Raw genomic sequence first — 17,184 nt, forward strand, 5'->3', positions numbered from 1 at the left:
TAGTACAAGCAGGCTGCCGAGAGACAAAGTTTTGCGGGGCGATAAGAAGCACGCACTAACTCGCTCTTTAGAGATTTGCATGGCAGGTTGTTAGGTAATAGCTGGGGCTTGGGTCCGAGCGACCTCTGCCCACCAACGGGCGTAGCCGCAAATTGACCTGGCTGACCACCAAGTGCCAGCACCAACCAAGGCGGAGCTGACTGGCAGCTTGGCTTTCACTATTTTTTTTTTACGTAGGTACCAACAAGCTTTGGGCCCAGCCAGACTGGGAACAGTCTCTACAACGCCATTTTGACACTCGCCATCGCCGCATCCCACCTGCATCAATACCACCGCTTGTGCTGCCGCACTCTGCTTCTATGCCCCTTGCTGAGCTGCCACTTGACGACGCAAAAACGCACCGCCCGATCATGCCGCTGTAGCAATTGCGCCTCTGACAACGCGAAACGCGATCGATACTCGCACCGACCCCCGTCACCACCACCAACAACCCCCCCCGGGGCTCCCGACCCGCCCCCCTTCTGAAAGACTGCCGCGAGCGATGCTGATGCCATTATGAGTGTGTCCACGGGGATCCAAGAGGCGAGAAAGGCGTTTGTGAGCCCCGAGCATGGCCACGACGACCTGGTTGAGCTTCTCTGGAACTGCCTCGGGCCCAGCCCCCATGGCGATCTCGATTACAATGGCCTGCAGCGGGGTTTCCGGCGGCTCGACCACCGTGAGCCGACACGCAACTTCAATGCGATAAGAGAAGCTAGATTGCTAATTTTTTTCTTTCTTCTTGTAGCGATGAAGAATGCAGACTCGATGGTCAAGAAGATTTTGACCGAGGTCGACAGCAATGGCGACGGCAAGATACAGTACCAAGGTAACGCCAACAGCGCTTTGGAGCTCGGATATCTTGGGAACGGTCATCAACTAACCTGTCGCAGAGTTTAAAAACTTTGTCAAGCGTGCCGATACAGAACTCATGTCACTGTTCCGGGCAATTGACAAGGATGGCAACGGAAAGCTCGACAAGGCGGAGCTCAAGGCCGCCTTCAAAACCGCCGGCCTGACCGTCTCTAACAAGAAGCTCGACTGCTTCTTCAACGACATGGACGTCAACCACGACGGCTACATAACATATGAAGAGTGGAGGTACGCTTTCTTTTCTCTCTTCCTTCTCTTTCTTCTTTTTTTCCTTCACAAGTTACAATGGCTCCACATTCTGCTCGCAGTGGCTCGGGGCAGGCCCTCGTGGTTGGTTCGACGTCATCTGCCTCTTGTCTGTCATGTGGCGTTGCGCCCAGTGGTCGCTTCAGCACCACAGTAGTCATTCGACGCACGCCAATCGCTCAAGCTCGGCGCTGCAAACTTTGATGATGACTCTTTTTACAAATTTCTGCAGCTGACTGATTATGCATCAGATATTTCATGCTCTTTATGCCCGCTCACGAAGCCGACGAAAAGCTGCAAGCCGTGCTAACATATTACGACGCCGTGGTAAATGTCACATCTGAAGGCGACTCTGTCGTGAGCGATGATACTTTGGAAGGCTTAGGTACGGAAAGCACTTCCAGCTCTCTTCTTGAATCTCTGTTTGGCTCTCTGTTCAGGATAGCCACCCCTATGCCTCCTCCCTCTTCTCAAAACACTTCACAACTATATGGTGCCACGCAACCATTATCAGAATATTCGTCATCATCATCATCATCATCATCATCATCAAATGGGGAGGAGGCAGTCATGATTTTGATGGATGATGACGCAGAGGGAGTGGCAGATGCTGTCGCGAAACTACAAAGAAGAAAACCTAGCGATGGCACCCCGATATTTGATGAGACGACAGCTGGCAATGTTGGGCTTGAAACCAGATCTTTTAAACTGACAGACTTTGCCCCCCATCCAGGTTACTTTCTTGCGGGTGCCATTGCTGGAGGTGTGTCGCGAACTGCAACCGCGCCTCTGGATCGATTAAAGGTCTATCTTCTCGTGAACACGCAAAACCGGGGCGAAACAGCGGTGGCGGCTCTCAGGAGAGGGAAACTGCTGGCTGCTCTACAAAATGCTGCGCGGCCTTTTAGCGATGCCATCAGAGATGTGTATCGGTCTGGAGGAATACGCGGCTTTTTTGCTGGTAAGTGCATCTGTGCCGCGCATAGTGCCGTTGCACACGGTCTGACGAGAGGAACAGGCAACGGGCTAAATGTGGTCAAAATCATGCCTGAGACGGCGATCAAGTTTGGTTCGTACGAAGCAGCGAAAAGAGCTTTTGCAAACTTGGAAGGTCACGGAGACTCGCAAAGAATCAATACATTTTCGAAATTCACCGCTGGCGGGTTAGCGGGGATGATTGCGCAGTGAGTGGAAGCGATGCTAGGGATAGATGAGCTGCATACTGATGGATGACAGATTCTGCGTGTACCCTCTTGATACCTTGAAGTTCCGACTGCAATGCTCTACGGTGGAGGGCGGTCTCAGCGGCGTGGCGTTGATGAAACAAACGGCCATCAAGATGTATGCGGACGGCGGCATCCGGGCCGGGTATCGCGGTGTGACGATGGGCTTGGTAGGCATGTTCCCATACAGCGCGATTGACATGAGCACGTTTGAATTTCTCAAAAAGACGTACCGCACAAAGCTTGCCAAGGAGCTCGGCTGTCACGAAGACGACGTGGAGATTGGCAACGTGGCGACGGGCATCATTGGGGCGACATCGGGCGCTTTTGGAGCGTCGGTGGTATATCCTCTCAACGTGGTGCGAACGCGGCTGCAGACGCAAGGCACGGCGATGCACAGCGCGACATACAACGGCATCTGGGACGTGACGCAACAGACGATACAGAGGGAAGGCGTGCGGGGTCTGTACAAGGGTTTGACGCCGAACCTGCTTAAGGTGGCACCTGCGCTGAGCATAACGTGGGTTGTTTATGAGAATTCGAAGAAAATTCTCGGATTGCAGTAGCGAACTCGGGCATGCGATGCAGGTGCTGCGTTCCTGCAGGTTGTTTTTTATTTGTTTCTGGCATATAGGAGCGTGACTGGCCATTGATGGTCAAGGAGGGATATTTGTTCTTGTCGAGTATTTTTTTGAAGCTAAATGGCGAAGCCAAGCTATGCCTCGAACGAGTCTCGAGGCAAGAGGCTGGGAAGAGATTGGCCTGGAGAACAGACATGACACTGATACATAACATATAAAGCTGACAAATCGGGCTGGGTAATTTTCTTGCGTAATTTTTTTCTGGATATGGCGGTAGATCAGAATCGTGTATCAGTACAAGAGAAAAATATACACATGCCGAATTGCTGACTGGTGGTGTGTTGCTGGTTGCCAAGGAGAGGGCCGGAGACGGTCCGGGCGGTGCGCTATCTACCGGAGCGGGTACCCGGAGGTGTGGCGGGGATGAGAGGCGTGGATGGGTTGACGGCGGCAATTGCAGAACAAAGTGTAGAAGCAGTTTCTCCAAATTGACCAAGTTGGTACAGAATTTTCAAGGCAATGTATGAACGCGTATGCCGACTACGAAGGATGGGACAAGATTTTCCGGATCGCGTACTGGAGATGCACAATGAGGATAGCGACGGGTGGGGACAGGCCGCGTTGGCAGATGAGCAAACGGGGAAAGCTGACGACAGCCTTATGAATTGATTAGCGTGGTCGCTGGAGCAGTTGGATGCGGGGCAAAGGAGCAACGAGGCTGGGTAGCTTGGATTCGTCCTGTCTGAATTTTTTGTCATGTTGTAGATGGTTTATGTTGTTGTGATGCTCAATGCTGGGCAAGTAATTGTGCCGTGCTCAATCGTAGGTAGAGCTCTGGTGGAGACGGTGTTTGCTGGCAGCTGTCCGCGTGCCGGCTCTCTTTGGTCCGCCAGCTGCCGGCCAAGGGTCCCGGAGCTGCTGCTTCTTAGGTAGGTAGGTAGGTACGGAGTAGGTATTAGCTAAAAAATCACTAGCGGCTTCAGCTGCTGATAATTGTTCCCTCCTTCGTTTATTAGCCTCGTCGCTGGCACCATTCAATATTCAATCGAAACCACCACCCAACCACGGTACCACGCCCCATCACTGCTTTCTAGTCCTTCGTACCATATTTTTTTCGTTTTTGTTTGTTCTTCATCCTCCTCCTGCATCCTCCTCTTGCATACAGTCTCCTCAATTTTCTCCGTTCTCCGACCGCAACCACATCCATCTCCTCACACCCTCTGCTAGTAGGTACATACCTAGTCAGCACAAGAACCACCCGGACGCATTGCGTCACCCTCCGCCGCCATGCCCTCGGACAACGTCTACTCTGACCCGGACCCTGCTGTCTCGGAAGCCCATGACGACGATGCTGCTACCGCCTCAGCCCTGTCGCCCTCGGACGGTTACTTTCGGGACGAAGACTCCGCCAACGTCTCCCCTACCTCACACCACCACCATCAGCCCTTGCATGCGTCGCGTCGTTCTGGCAGCGCACCTTACGTACCCAACGTCTTGGTCGAGGATCCCACCCTCACCAAGGATCCCGACTCCAAGGCCCAGATTGCACAGCGTCTGATAAATAGTGACGGCGCTGCCGGCGTCCACGCTCTCCCTTCCTCCTCGTCAACCCATCCTCACCACAACCCCGAGTCGTATTATTACCCTTCCGCCTCGGCGTCCGGATCGGGTGCCTCGCTTGACACGCCTAGCACTTATACCAACACTTCCTATCCTTTTGCGCAAAGCAGTCATCGCTCGGGCCCGCAAGACGCAGCCTCTCAGCAACAGCGTCAGCTTTACGTCAATACGTCCCCCCAGCACCCCTCCGACTATAACAGCCACCCTTACAACGGACGAGGTGACGCACCGCCTGCGTACACACCGTCATCACCAGAAAACAATCCAAACAACCTCAGATACTCAACCTTTTCCTCGTCCACGCCACGTAGGATGGGATCGCCCGAAGAACAGGAGCGGCTCCTGTCGCCGCCGCAGCAGCAAGCCTTTACCGATCCTCCTAAGCAACCCCTCTGGCGGCGTATCAGAGACTCCCACGACTCAGGATCTCTTCGCCAGAAAATCAAGAAAATACTCGGCATACTCGTCATTGTCTCCATCATCTTGGTATTCATGGGTGTCAACATGTCTGGCCCTTCGTATAGAGTAAGTTCCCCATCCATACCATCATTTTCCCGCTCCGTGCTAACAAGCACAGAAACGAATCATTGACAAGTCACCCATCCGCACCCCTGATATGGGTGAGAGCAAGTTGGTCTGGCACCCTGGCAGATCCTGTCGCGACACTCCTCACACTTATCCCAAGAAGACTCTCCACGCCAGCTTGAGCTCAGACCGCGTGCTCTTTATTGAGCAGACGATGCACAAGAAGCATTGGACGGACCCCAGTCGTCCCACCCCCAACGTCAACGGCGAAATTATCCTGCGCCCAACCACCAATGGCAAAGCGGAAATTGATGTCGAAATTATTGCCAACTACAAGGAACTGGACGTCCAGGTTGAGTTTAGCAATCATGACGGCACTGACCACGTCAAAGTCACCACACCCCGCATTGTCCCCGACGTATCGTCCCGCGACGTCTGCATACAGATTCGCATCACCGCCTGGGTCCCCCAGAAAGCCCTCGTCAATACTCTCTCCGTCAGCACCGTCTCTCTCAATGTCTTTGTCCAGGAGGGTCTAGCCCTTGGTGCCGAGAATGAGATTGACATCTCCACCGTTGCTGGCAATATCGTCTTTCCCGCCGACGACTCCGACGTCGAGCCCTACAAGATGGAATCCCCGCTCTACAAATACTCGACCGTCTCTGGCGACGTAAAGGGTTGGTTTCCGAAATACCACAGGCTACGAGTTGACACTGTCTCGGGCGATGTTTCTGCCCAGATTACACATAAGGACGTGGTCCTGAAATCATCCGGATCGTGCCTGCTGGACATCTCGTCTGTGTCTGGTGTACTCAAACTCGATGATGGTAGCCAGGACGTGGCAAAGTCTGGCGCCGCGATCCCTCCGCGCGACTACCTGGTGAAAGTGGTGACGACATCGGGCGACGTTACTGCCAACTTGGCTATCGGATCGTCCTCGGAGTTCTCCTCAGTCTCGGGCGATCTCGAGCTCAAACTCGTTCCTGTCCTCGATGAGCGCTGGCTGCAGTCGCACTGGCGTCCGCTGTTCCGCACAGAGAGCACCAGCGGCGACCATCGCGTGCAAGTTTCCGAGCCGCACTTTGTCAGCATCCCCGACAAGCTGAATCCCCACGAGCGACCCACGCTTCCCAAGAACCGCAAGAGTGAGGAGAGAAACGTCGCCACAGAGACGGAACAACAGGAGGAAGAGGACGACGATTCTGAGAGCAAGCGTCAACGCGTTGTCGAGAAGAAGCGCGGTCTTGTCGCTTTCGACTCGCGCCACTCGTCCATCAGCGGCAACCTGCAACTTTCCTACCCGGCCTCCTGGGAGGGCACATTTTCTGCTGATACCATGTCTTCGGGCATTACCATTCACGGCAAAGACGTGGTCGTGGATAAGAATAAGGGCGGGCTTGTCGGAAAGACAGTCTCTGGGCACAAGGGCGATGGCGCGTCGAAGCTCGAGATTGATGAAATGTCGGGCAATATCGTCTTGTCGATTGGGAAAGACTAAAAGGAGACTGAGACTAACATTTACCCAGCGGATCTGTAGAGTTGTCGATGTCTCATTATGATTCTCCTCCTCCTGTTTTCTTGGTCTTATTATGGGTTGGAAACAGCAAGGTTCGAAGTAGATGCATATGATTTTGTTTATAGGTAGTAATTAATGGCTCGTTGCCTTTTCTCTTGTCATTTGTTGATGCACTTGCTACAGGCTCGCGAATCTGCAACCTCGCATTGTCACTCTCACGCTGTCACAAGCGATTCCCACCATGTCCTGCGCCGCTCCTCCTTTGCTGACTTTCGCCGGCCTCTGACCAGCCCGCCGTAGTATGGCTTCTTTCCTATTCATCAGTGAGTCTTGCGCAAGTCCTTGCTTTTGCATAGCTCGGGCCCTTGTCAGAAAGATGTAACAGTGTATTGAGTATGGACTTTTCGGTGTATCTTTCATAGAAATGAATAGTGTATGGAACTTGACTCTTTAGCTACAATATTGTTGGAAAGATGGATCAAAAAGAGCAAGTAATCGATAGTTGATGGGTTCTGTAGCGTTCAGTGTATTCCGATCAGAAAGCTCTGTTTGAGCCTCGCGGCAGTGTCTCAGTCAACACGTCGGCGCCCTCTCAACACCCGCCTGCGTGTCGTCCTCGACCACGGCCGTTGCTTGCGCGTTGCTCTCGCCATCTACAGCCGTGCTATCGTCTTCCGCGGCTATGTCTTCCGCGGCTATATTGTCGTCTTCTATAGCTATGCTGTCATCTGCCGTAGCCGTGCTGTCGTCTCTCACAGCCTTGCGCCGGTCTTCCGCAGCCTTGCGCCGGTCTTCCGCGTCCTTGCGCCGCCGCAAGGTCTCCTTTTCCACCAGCTCCGCAAAACGGGACCTCTCACCCCCGGCATAGAAAAACGCGTTGTGGCCCGCTTCGTCGCTTCCGCACGGGTCCGCGTCGTGCAGGAGCAGCTCGGCGCAAATCATTTCGACGTCATGCGATTCTTTGGTTTCGGGCCGGGGCCCCGCGTACCGGAGCAGCTGCCGTGCGGCCATCATCAGCGCCGTGCGGCCGAGACGGTCTATCTGGTGCACGTCGGCGCCTTTGGCGAGGAGGGTCTTGACGAGGTCAGGCGCGGCGCACTCGACGGCCTGAATGAGTGCCGTGGCCGTGCCCATGTAGCCACGGTTGATCATACACTTAATGTACTGCGGCGTGTCCATGTGCTCGTACTTGGGCGGGCGGGCCCGCCCCTGCATAAGTTCGAAGAGCAGATTCAACTTGGCGGACGATCTAAACCAAATGACCATGTGGATAGCGGTGACTGCCGTCTCGCCACCCGGCGCGACATCTGCGCCGTCCTTGACAAGGACCATGGCTGTGTTCAGCTGGCGTTGGCGCTCGATCCGGTCCTCATTCTGTTGGGCACAGTCCAAGACATGTATGAGCGCCGTGCCTTGGCCAAATTGTCCAAGGTCGATGAGTGCCCCATATTTCAATAGCAGCTCCATGACCTCGAGATTGCCTGTTTCGGCCGCGAACGAAAGCATTGGCAGAGCCGAGCCAGAGTCTGACATGCAGATTGAGTTGGGGTCCAGGCCGTGCTTGGGGGGCATCTTCGGGCGATCTCGTCGGTTATCGGGCACCCTTGTTTCGGGGGGTGGTTCGACTGCTGAGAGATCAAACGGCGTCGAGTTATTATTAAAGCGAGCCCCTATCCCTATTTCTCCTATAAAACATGATAGCCTTTTGGGAAACAATTCGGAGGGCACACAAAGGTAGTGAAGGAGCCACTTATTCACCCCTTCAACATCAGGCTGCACATACTTTCTGTCGAGGAGGAATTTCAAGCAGGATAAGTTTGGTGCCAAGAGCGCCGCGACGCTAACTGGCGTCGTTATATGAGATTCGAATAATTCAGGTCTCAGCGGATCATCTTGAAGAAAGCAAGGAGAAGCTTGCTCCTTGAAAACGCTCATATCGGCGCCTTTCTCTATGAGTGCCTCAAGTACAATCGTATCACTGCGCATACAAGCAGCACAGAGCAACGCTGCCGGTTGTTGGATATGTCCCTTCGTCCTGGAATTCCTCTTCTCTAATTCCAAATCAGGATCTAATTTCCATCGCAGAAAAAGCTGAGCGACGTTGCTGTTTTCTGCTGAAAATACGCGCCACATGTCATCGGGGTGTATCTCCCCGAAACCAGCTTTGAGTTCCAACGCTGTCACGATCGCTTCCACGGTCACTTTCGCGGTCGCTTCCACGGTCGCTTCCACGATCTGCGGCCTGTGCATATCTCGCACAAAGTCCCTTAGGACAATGCTGACGTCCAGAGGGGGTTCGATTTCAACTTTCAATACCAGTTGCGCCTTGGCCTGATCACTACACCTAACGCATGTCTTGAGAAGGTCCAAAAGTATGGCTCCATCAACCTTGGCCGCATTCTTGGTAATCCATGCCTTGAACGTGCCGTGTTCCTTGTATTCTACGGCCCAAAATGGAACACAGTCGTAGGTGCACTCTCGACGGTCTGAAATCCTGGACGACGGATGAGCGGGTTTTCCTCCGAAGTGCCGAGTGTAGAAGACGGGCGGGCGATCGTCGAGGACGTCGCGGTAGGGGTAGAGGTAATCTGAACGGTAGCGTTGTCGTGACCCTCCAAACGCGCCAAAAGGCGACATGATGCCGATAGACAGCACAGAGATTCAAAGAAAAAGGAAAATGAGAGAAAGTCTGGTGTTTGATTTGAAGATGGAAGTTGATGAAAGAGTGAGTGATCAGCGCTCCTGGCATATGGAATAGAAGAAGGCTTTATATCAGAAATTGTGCATCGAGGCGCCGTGCAAAGGCGAGGCAGCCACAGGAGAGAACTTTGACACAGCAGCACAGAGTTAGCAGGAATGGTAGGGCGTCTGTCCAACAGATGCTGTATATCGAAAGAGACAACAGCGCGATAAACCATCTGCTGTCGCGCGCATAGTGCTGAAACATTCCACCGTTGGTCTGTACGACCTATCACGACGGCGTCGCTTCGCTCAAGTCTTCACGCATGACGAATGATGAAATTACTTCTGCCATTGAGATGAACAAACTGTGATTGGAGACCTGTCACAATTCAAATTGGGCGAATCGCATTAGCTTGTTGACGGCAGACCAAAAAGGAGACGCTCGTCTCACTTGAGCTGTCCCGCATCGGCGTCTAAGATAGACTCGGAAGCCTCCGCACATCTCAGATGTTTTCAGTGCGAGTGCATCTTGCAATTCAGAACAAGCTTCTGTAGTTGCCATGGTCGCAAGGTAAACTTTCTACCTTGTCATCACCATCAACCACACCTAAAAGTGAGCTTCACGAAGCCGTACCAGTGCAGCGCGTGACACAACAAACAACAATGCAGAGCTCATGCAAAGATTTGCCAGCTCGGGCAAATGCCTTCAAAACTTGGTCCAAATATCCCAAAGTGCCTAAACGTTTTATTTCGCAAAGAGTGGTTGGTACTGTGGCGGCATGATCTGCACCCAGTATCGCAAGAAGGATACGATTGGTTGCAAATATTGCCGTAATCTCTGACGCGTTCTGTTTGGATCGACTTTGATCGATCTTGGCTGAAAAACAGAATGATGCACTGATCAGCTCCAAGATGCACGGTATCGAGATCAATAAACGTAGATTGGGAAAGTTGCATTTGCAGTCGCACCAGTCACTTATAGAGTGAAACTGTTCAAGTGAGATGCCACACGGAAAAGATGTCTCGATTCCGCCGAATCTCTAACGCTTATTGTCTCGATAATCTCCAGATCTTCGCGCCTGTCCAGGCCACAAATTTTGCCAAGTTGGTCGTCAGCCTTCGGTGGGCTCCTGCCCAACAACGACAAAGACAGATAGTGCTCGAGGCTGCGCTCGCAAAAGACGTTCCGAGTTGGCTCATAGTCAATGAAGCCGAAGGATGACGTGTCGCTGTCCTCTGTAACCTTTCAAGGCTGTCGTTGGCTGGCAGCAGGCTCCCGTCGGTGGAACTGTCGACATCCTGCCTGCATGAATCCCATGCTGGCAGGCTGGCAGGCTGGCAGGCTGGTAGGCTGGCAGCTCTTCAAGCCTCCAGCCAGCCCCAATGATATGATTTGTGAAGAATAGCCTGCATGTCCCGGAGTGACATCCGATTCGGTCAATTGAAGCGCCGAGCATCCTTTGCTGCCCGACTAGCGGTAGGCCACTGCATAAAGTCCCAACGATTGTAGCCCACATGATCTCTTTCATTCATAAAGAAGAGACCTATCGTCGATGAGGAGTCGTGAAATTGTTTCGTCTTGCCTGGACTGAGTTATATTCCGGTGAGATGCAATAAGCCTTGGTGTTGTCAGGCAGTGAATGAGATGCGAGGCAGTGCTCCCGCGCTGTTTGCCTGTGAATCAAAGAGCTGCAGAGATCTGCGGAGCGGTCCAGTTACTGGTTCGCTCGCTTCCCGGCAAGAGTCATCCTGTACCCGCGGTGAGAAACATACCTCGCCACAACGATTTACTTAAATTCGCACCATTCCACCACACATGAATTCTGGCGAATCTCTCATTCTCAACTTCTTGGACAAAAATGGCCTCTCTGAGCGACATGGAGACAAAACTTTTCGACTGGTATCAGGCGCTGAGGCCTCTTCGCGTAGACCTGATTGGCGATTTTGCGGGCAAGGAGCTGTTTGCCATCCACGGCGAAGCACTTTTGACGCACTGCATCTCCGAGGCAAAACTCAATTACCAATGTATGAGGTCTCCTCAATTACATAAACTTGTATCTGCAAGGTTATGAAGAAGCAAGGGGCTGGTGATTGTACTGACGATGACTAGATGGCTTCCAAGTACTCCATGCGATCCATGCAGTTGAAAGATTCTTGAGCAATCTCAAGCTGCGTGGGTGCCAATTTCACGTTATATGGTTTCAAAACCATGAACAACTTTGCATGACCAAGCCCTCATCTGCCGCCGCGTCTGGCTTTCATCGTTTAACGCGGGCAATCCTGATCAAACACCTTCGGCATGATTCAATTGGAAGCAGGATTACCTTTGAGTTTCCAAGTGTGGAGAGTCCTGAATTCCAGTTATACACTGCCAAAAACTCCCTTCGCTTCTTCTTGTGCCTCGATGGCTTTGTCTTTGACGAGAGAAAATCGCCCTTTGCCAAAAGCCATCTCGCTTTCATCAATCAACTCAGCTGCAGAGGTTACAGCGTCGCCCTCATCAACAATTTTGAGTTCAAGAGCTCAAAGGTGCGTGATACTCTGCCATTCAATACTGGATCTCCGCCAAGCTGTAACGTATACTGTACTGACGAAAGGTTCGATCCAGGCGTTCACCTTGATGCTCCCACCATCACAACGCGCCGAAAAGGTCGATATTGCTGAACCTTTATCTCTCGCCAAATTATCCATAATTCCCATTGTGGAGCTGGAGGCTAAGGCAGGCATTGTGGACGATTGGTCTCCTTGGGGTGACTGCACGCCGCTATCGGCAAGAGACATGGTCTCGCTCACAGGCGTCTGCAATGCGCTTCTGCGCAATTCTGCCGAGTCCATGAAGAGATGTGTTGCGGCATACATAATTCATCTTTCGGAGCTCAAGCGCTGCAATCTATCAAACAGAGCATGCGACGTGGCGGTGCTGGGCCACGGGGGGCAGGAGAGACTTGACGCGTTCTTCGCTTGCTTCACCGACATCTGCGCCACTGTTATCGAATGTCTTCCAGCACAGGAAGACTGGATGATTGTTGACCTTTTGGACTCCCGAATTATCAGACAGGTTCTGAAGGACTTGTCCATCTTGAAGCCGTCTGCAGTAGTTGTTGGCGAAGCAAAAAGATTCGCGGAACGAATTCAACTACTTACAGGAATCAGCATCTCCGATTTTCTTCCTCAAGCATCTAGTTACGAATTGCCGCTGGCTGCAAAAGATTCGGAGAGGTCAGAGAAAGCTATAAGCTCCGTTATGACTTTTCGACACCCGGCCTTGGACAAGTATTTGGAGCCAATTCGTGTTGTCGCAAATGACACGGACGAGCCGGCAGGGACCTCCAAGGTGTTCCGCGAGCTTTCACACTGGCACAACGCCAAAAAAGCTGTCGATCCAAAAGCTATACCTCGTCCTGCAGGGTTTTTTCGTCGGCGGAGAAATCAGGAGCTCATGGCCGATACAATTAAATACGCTGCGAGTCTTACTAACTCTGCAGGCAACATGATCAACCCTGAAACAATCGTGACTAGCCTCAGTGTGGACATCAATCCGACCAAGCAGAAAGACAAGACCAAATTCGCAGAGGGATCGAATTCAAAGGCACTTCGCCATAGTTCTTTGCCCAAGAATAAAAACAGCACACAGAAGGGCGGCCGGGAGAGCGCGCTCGAAGAGGCCCGGAGAAGTCAGAGACAGAAGCTCGACAGCAAAGCCCGAGATGTGATGGCCTTCTGGGATGAGCGCTGCCGCGAGTTTCAAGCAGAGACAAATACGATGCGACGACTTGCCAAAATCACCACTTTTCTTGAGGGTCTATCTAATGATGCTCGGGATCTGATTGGGGCTGAGATCAATCTGTACCTCTGTCATACCTTGATCTCAATGATCCCCGTAGGTCGACAGAGAAGAGACCAAAAATTCGAAGTGGTTTTGTTTGCCAGAGTGTGGTCAGCGATGCTCGCAGCGGCAAAATTGGCGCAGTCCATCGAAAGTCTTGGTCATCTTGCAAAGCTCTCTAGCATGCTCAAAATGCCAGTTGAGGCTGCTGTGGCCGACAACCACCTATTAAAAGGCCGCCGGCTGCCCTTTCCCAACAGTCTCAACAGTGAGCTGAAACTGCCGATTGGACCTCTTGAGTTTCAATTGGGACACTGTGGTCCGTTTCTTGAGAGAAGCTTTGATCCTGCGCCCGATATCCGCGTGCCGAATTTTGTTCCCGATGCATGGCAACGTGAAGTGCTAGATGTCATCGATGCCGAAAAGAGTCTCTTTGTCGTCGCGCCAACCTCTGCTGGAAAAACATTCATCTCATTCTACGCAATGAAACAAGTCCTGCAGTCGAGCGATGACGGCGTTCTTGTCTATGTAGCTCCCACCAAGGCGCTCGTCAACCAGATCGCCGCCGAAGTCCAGGCTCGATTCTCCAAATTGTACAAACACGACGGACGTTCGGTATGGGCTATTCACACACGCGACCACAGAATCAACAACCCGACGGGCTGCCAGATTCTCGTCACCGTGCCGCATATTCTGCAAATCATGCTGCTTGCGCCGTCCAACGCCGAGAACGCCAAACCTTGGTCTGCGCGTGTGAAGAGAATCATCTTTGACGAAATTCACTGCATTGGTCAGGCTGACGACGGTGTCATCTGGGAGCAACTCTTGCTGCTCGCGCCCTGCCCCATTATCGCTCTGTCCGCCACTGTCGGCAATCCTCTCGAGTTCATGCAGTGGCTGGAAGCATCTGAAAAGGTAAAAGGGCGCGAAATAGAGATGATTGTGCACACTTCGCGTTATTCGGACCTGCGCAAGTTTCTGTATCGTGCCCCCGAAAACGAATTTGTGTTCAGAGGGCTACTATCTGTTGAGAGTCTTGCTACACCAGGGCTTGATGAGGGACAGACCGAAGAGCAGTCATTCAGTTTCATCCACCCTATCCTTAGCCTCAGGAATCGGTAGGACTGACTCTCAATCGCTCATTTATATATATGAAATTGACTAACCGAGATCGATAGCAACCGAGGCACCATCGAAGACGTCACACTCGAGCCAAGAGACTGCTTGTCCTTGTGGCGATGCATGTCGAGGCACCAGAACAAGGACTATCCCATCGATGATAAATTGCGCCCGGAGAGATCCTTGCCAACGATTGTTAAGCGATCCGATGTACTGAAATGGGGTGAGTCTGTGAAGAAGGTTCTGCATGAATGGATTCAAGACGCCAATTCGCCGTTCTCGACCGTCCAAAATGAGTTAGAGTCGTGTCTTTCTAGCTCGGACGTCAGAGGTCCGTCTTCTTTGAGTGCAAGCGACCAAGGGGATTTCAGAATCAAATTTTCGGTCAGCAACGAGAAACATCGTCTTGTCACAATGGCGCTTCCTCTGCTTACTGATTTGCACACTCGTGGAGCCCTTCCGGGAATCCTATTCAGCTATGATCGGGACTTTTGTGAGGCGACGGCGAAATTTTTGCTTGCCCAACTGGAGCGAGCCGAGACAGCCTGGAAGAAATGTAGCCCAGAATGGGCAAAGAAGGTTGCCGATTATAAGGCCTGGAAAAAGACGAAGTCTCGAATCCAGGAAAACAAGACGGAGGGTAAGAAGCGGCCAGGAAAATCCCGCGGACAAGACGACGAGGAAATGTCAAAAATTGACATGATGCGGGAGGCGAGTGTGGAATCGAGCAAATGGGAAAGTTTTGATCCCGAGGCACCTCTTGACCGATTTTCTTTTGCAGAGGGAAAGAAGATTTCCAACTCGGAGCTAAAGCCTCTGATTGAGCGTCTCATCAAAGCCAATATTCAGCCCGAGCTCATTGCGGCTCTTGGGCGAGGTATTGCTGTGCACCATGCGGGCATGAATCGGAACTATCGACAAATGTAAGTCCGCCTGCCAGTCGCTATGTTGTCTCTGCTGCAGTTTAATTGTGTGCTGACATACCAGCTACAGTGTTGAGATGCTTTTCCGAAAGGGATCTTTACGAGTTGTCATCGCCACTGGAACTCTCGCCCTCGGTATCAACATGCCTTGCAAGACAGTCGTCTTCTTTGGCGACTCAGTCTTTCTTACGCCACTCAACTACCATCAGGCATCTGGACGCGCAGGTCGACGTGGCTTTGATTTGCTGGGAAATGTCGTCTTTGTTGGAATGCCACTCGAACGAGCACTCGAGATCATGTCGTCCAAATTGCCCGACCTCAGCGGCCACTTTCCCCTCTCCACAACTCTGGTCGTGCGATTGTTGGGACTGTTGCACCACACAAAGAACTCTGAGTATGCGACGAAATCGATCAAGTCGATTTTATCCCTGTCCCGTTTGTATCTTGGTGGCCCTTCGGATCAGATGGCGATCCAGCATCATCTCCGGTTTTCGATTGAGTATCTTCGAAGACAGCAACTCCTTTCCAGAGACGGCACCCCTCTCAACTTTGCAGGCTTGATTGGACATTTGTATTTCACCGAGAATGCCGTGTTTGCATTCCACTCTCTGCTGAAGGATGGGTATTTCCATCGGGTTTGCAAGGCCATTGATTGTAGCTCGGAGACTGTCCTGCTCGAGCTGGTGCTGGTGCTGTCACACTTGTTTTGCCGCCTTCCGCTTGGCGTCCACGCAAACCTTGTCAAAGACTTTCGATCACCGTCAGTGATCACACTCCCCGCTCTTCCAACTGAAGCCGAAACAATTTTGAGGGGGCACAATCAGGAGACATTGGACATTTTCCGCCTATACGTCAGCACCTTCATCGAGCAGCACCTGGAACATACCCCAGACACGAAGCTTCCTTTTACAGGAATAGAGGTCAAGGCACAACAGAAACTTGAACAAGAATGGCAGCCCATCGTGGCTCATCTGCCGCCCACAAAGCTCCGTTCGCCTTTTGCGGCGCTCTCTGGCTTCACGGACAAGTTTGACACGATCCACGAGCTATGCGCTACGGTCCGTAGCGGCGTATTCCTGGAAGAGTCCGCCGTGCCGTACATTCGCATCTACCCTGCCGACACGGACGGCAAGCCTTGGAACGCCTACATCTACGACTTCTTCAAGCATGGCGACCTGAAGGCGCTGGTGAGGGACAACCACATCAAGCGCGGCGATGTGTGGTTTCACCTCAAAGACTTTTCGCTCATCCTTGCGACTATTGTTACCAGCCTAGAGAACTTTGTTCGGCTTGATATCCATACGGACGACGCCGCCATGATGGATGTGCAAGATGCGGGTGATGTGATGCTAGAGCGCTGCGACGAGATGGTCGACGAAGACAAGGCTTTGCCCAATGGGGCCGAGAAAGGATCGTCAGCACGGGCGGCGGCAAGGCAAACGAGGACGTCCGCCGCGGCTAGCAAGAAGAAAATCGAACTCGATTCCTGGGAGGACGATGTGAGCAACGATGACAGTGCTTCTGAAAGCCCTACAGAGTTACCTCTGGACGGAGATTCTTGGCAAGATCAAGGTGATGGTAATTTGCTGCAGGTGCTCAAGGCTTTCCGAATGCTGCAGGAAGAGTTTGAGACCAAGTTCCGCAAGGAATGGGCTTAATCAGGCGGCTCAAAGGGTTGGAAGAAAACAAATTGTTTGATGACGATGTAGGAGGGTTTCCTGTTTCTTTTTTTTTCCTGAAGCGATGATGATGGTGGTGGTGGTGGTGGTGATGATGATGGAGGGATGTAGCTGCCTGCGTCACTAGACATTGCATGAGTGATGTGGGCCACTTGGACTCACGCACCAGATGCAGTTGAGCAGCCATTTCTGATTAGATACCGAAGCTGAGATTTGAACTTACATGTCAAGATTAGTCTGAACTTAAGAAAATGATTTATGCATATAAACGTGTTCCTTCTTCTAACCATCATCAAGACCAAAATTGGATCAAACCTCGTTCTATCGATTGG

General features: G+C 52.1%; 4 protein-coding genes across 4 annotated transcripts; 3 read left to right on the forward strand and 1 right to left on the reverse strand.

Annotated features, from left to right (window-relative positions):
- Positions 1–555: 555 nt before the first annotated feature.
- BBA_04476 (calcium dependent mitochondrial carrier protein) lies at positions 556–2,947 on the forward strand (the record flags this gene model as incomplete). Its single annotated transcript, XM_008599573.1, has 6 exons — positions 556–868; positions 933–1,140; positions 1,410–1,543; positions 1,604–2,119; positions 2,177–2,342; positions 2,395–2,947. The coding sequence occupies 6 exons, from the start codon at positions 556–558 to the stop codon at positions 2,945–2,947; spliced, it is 1,890 nt and encodes a 629-aa protein (XP_008597795.1).
- Positions 2,948–4,249: 1,302 nt separating this feature from the next.
- On the forward strand, positions 4,250–6,605 carry BBA_04477 (uncharacterized protein; the record flags this gene model as incomplete). Its single annotated transcript, XM_008599574.1, has 2 exons — positions 4,250–5,107; positions 5,160–6,605. 2 exons carry the CDS (start codon positions 4,250–4,252, stop codon positions 6,603–6,605), a joined length of 2,304 nt encoding a protein of 767 aa, XP_008597796.1.
- A 591-nt stretch (positions 6,606–7,196) lies between these two features.
- Positions 7,197–9,260, reverse strand: BBA_04478 (ankyrin repeat protein; the record flags this gene model as incomplete). The annotated part of the gene is made up of 1 exon (XM_008599575.1): positions 7,197–9,260. The coding sequence occupies one exon, from the start codon at positions 9,258–9,260 to the stop codon at positions 7,197–7,199; it is 2,064 nt and encodes a 687-aa protein (XP_008597797.1).
- A 1,904-nt stretch (positions 9,261–11,164) lies between these two features.
- BBA_04479 (DEAD/DEAH box helicase) lies at positions 11,165–16,831 on the forward strand (the record flags this gene model as incomplete). The annotated part of the gene is made up of 5 exons (XM_008599576.1): positions 11,165–11,330; positions 11,416–11,834; positions 11,914–14,249; positions 14,310–15,173; positions 15,244–16,831. The coding sequence occupies 5 exons, from the start codon at positions 11,165–11,167 to the stop codon at positions 16,829–16,831; spliced, it is 5,373 nt and encodes a 1,790-aa protein (XP_008597798.1).
- Between the last annotated feature and the right edge of the window lie 353 nt (positions 16,832–17,184).

This window comes from Beauveria bassiana (assembly GCF_000280675.1).
Source record: "Beauveria bassiana ARSEF 2860 unplaced genomic scaffold BBA_S00010, whole genome shotgun sequence".
In the NCBI taxonomy this organism is placed as follows: domain Eukaryota; kingdom Fungi; phylum Ascomycota; class Sordariomycetes; order Hypocreales; family Cordycipitaceae; genus Beauveria; species Beauveria bassiana.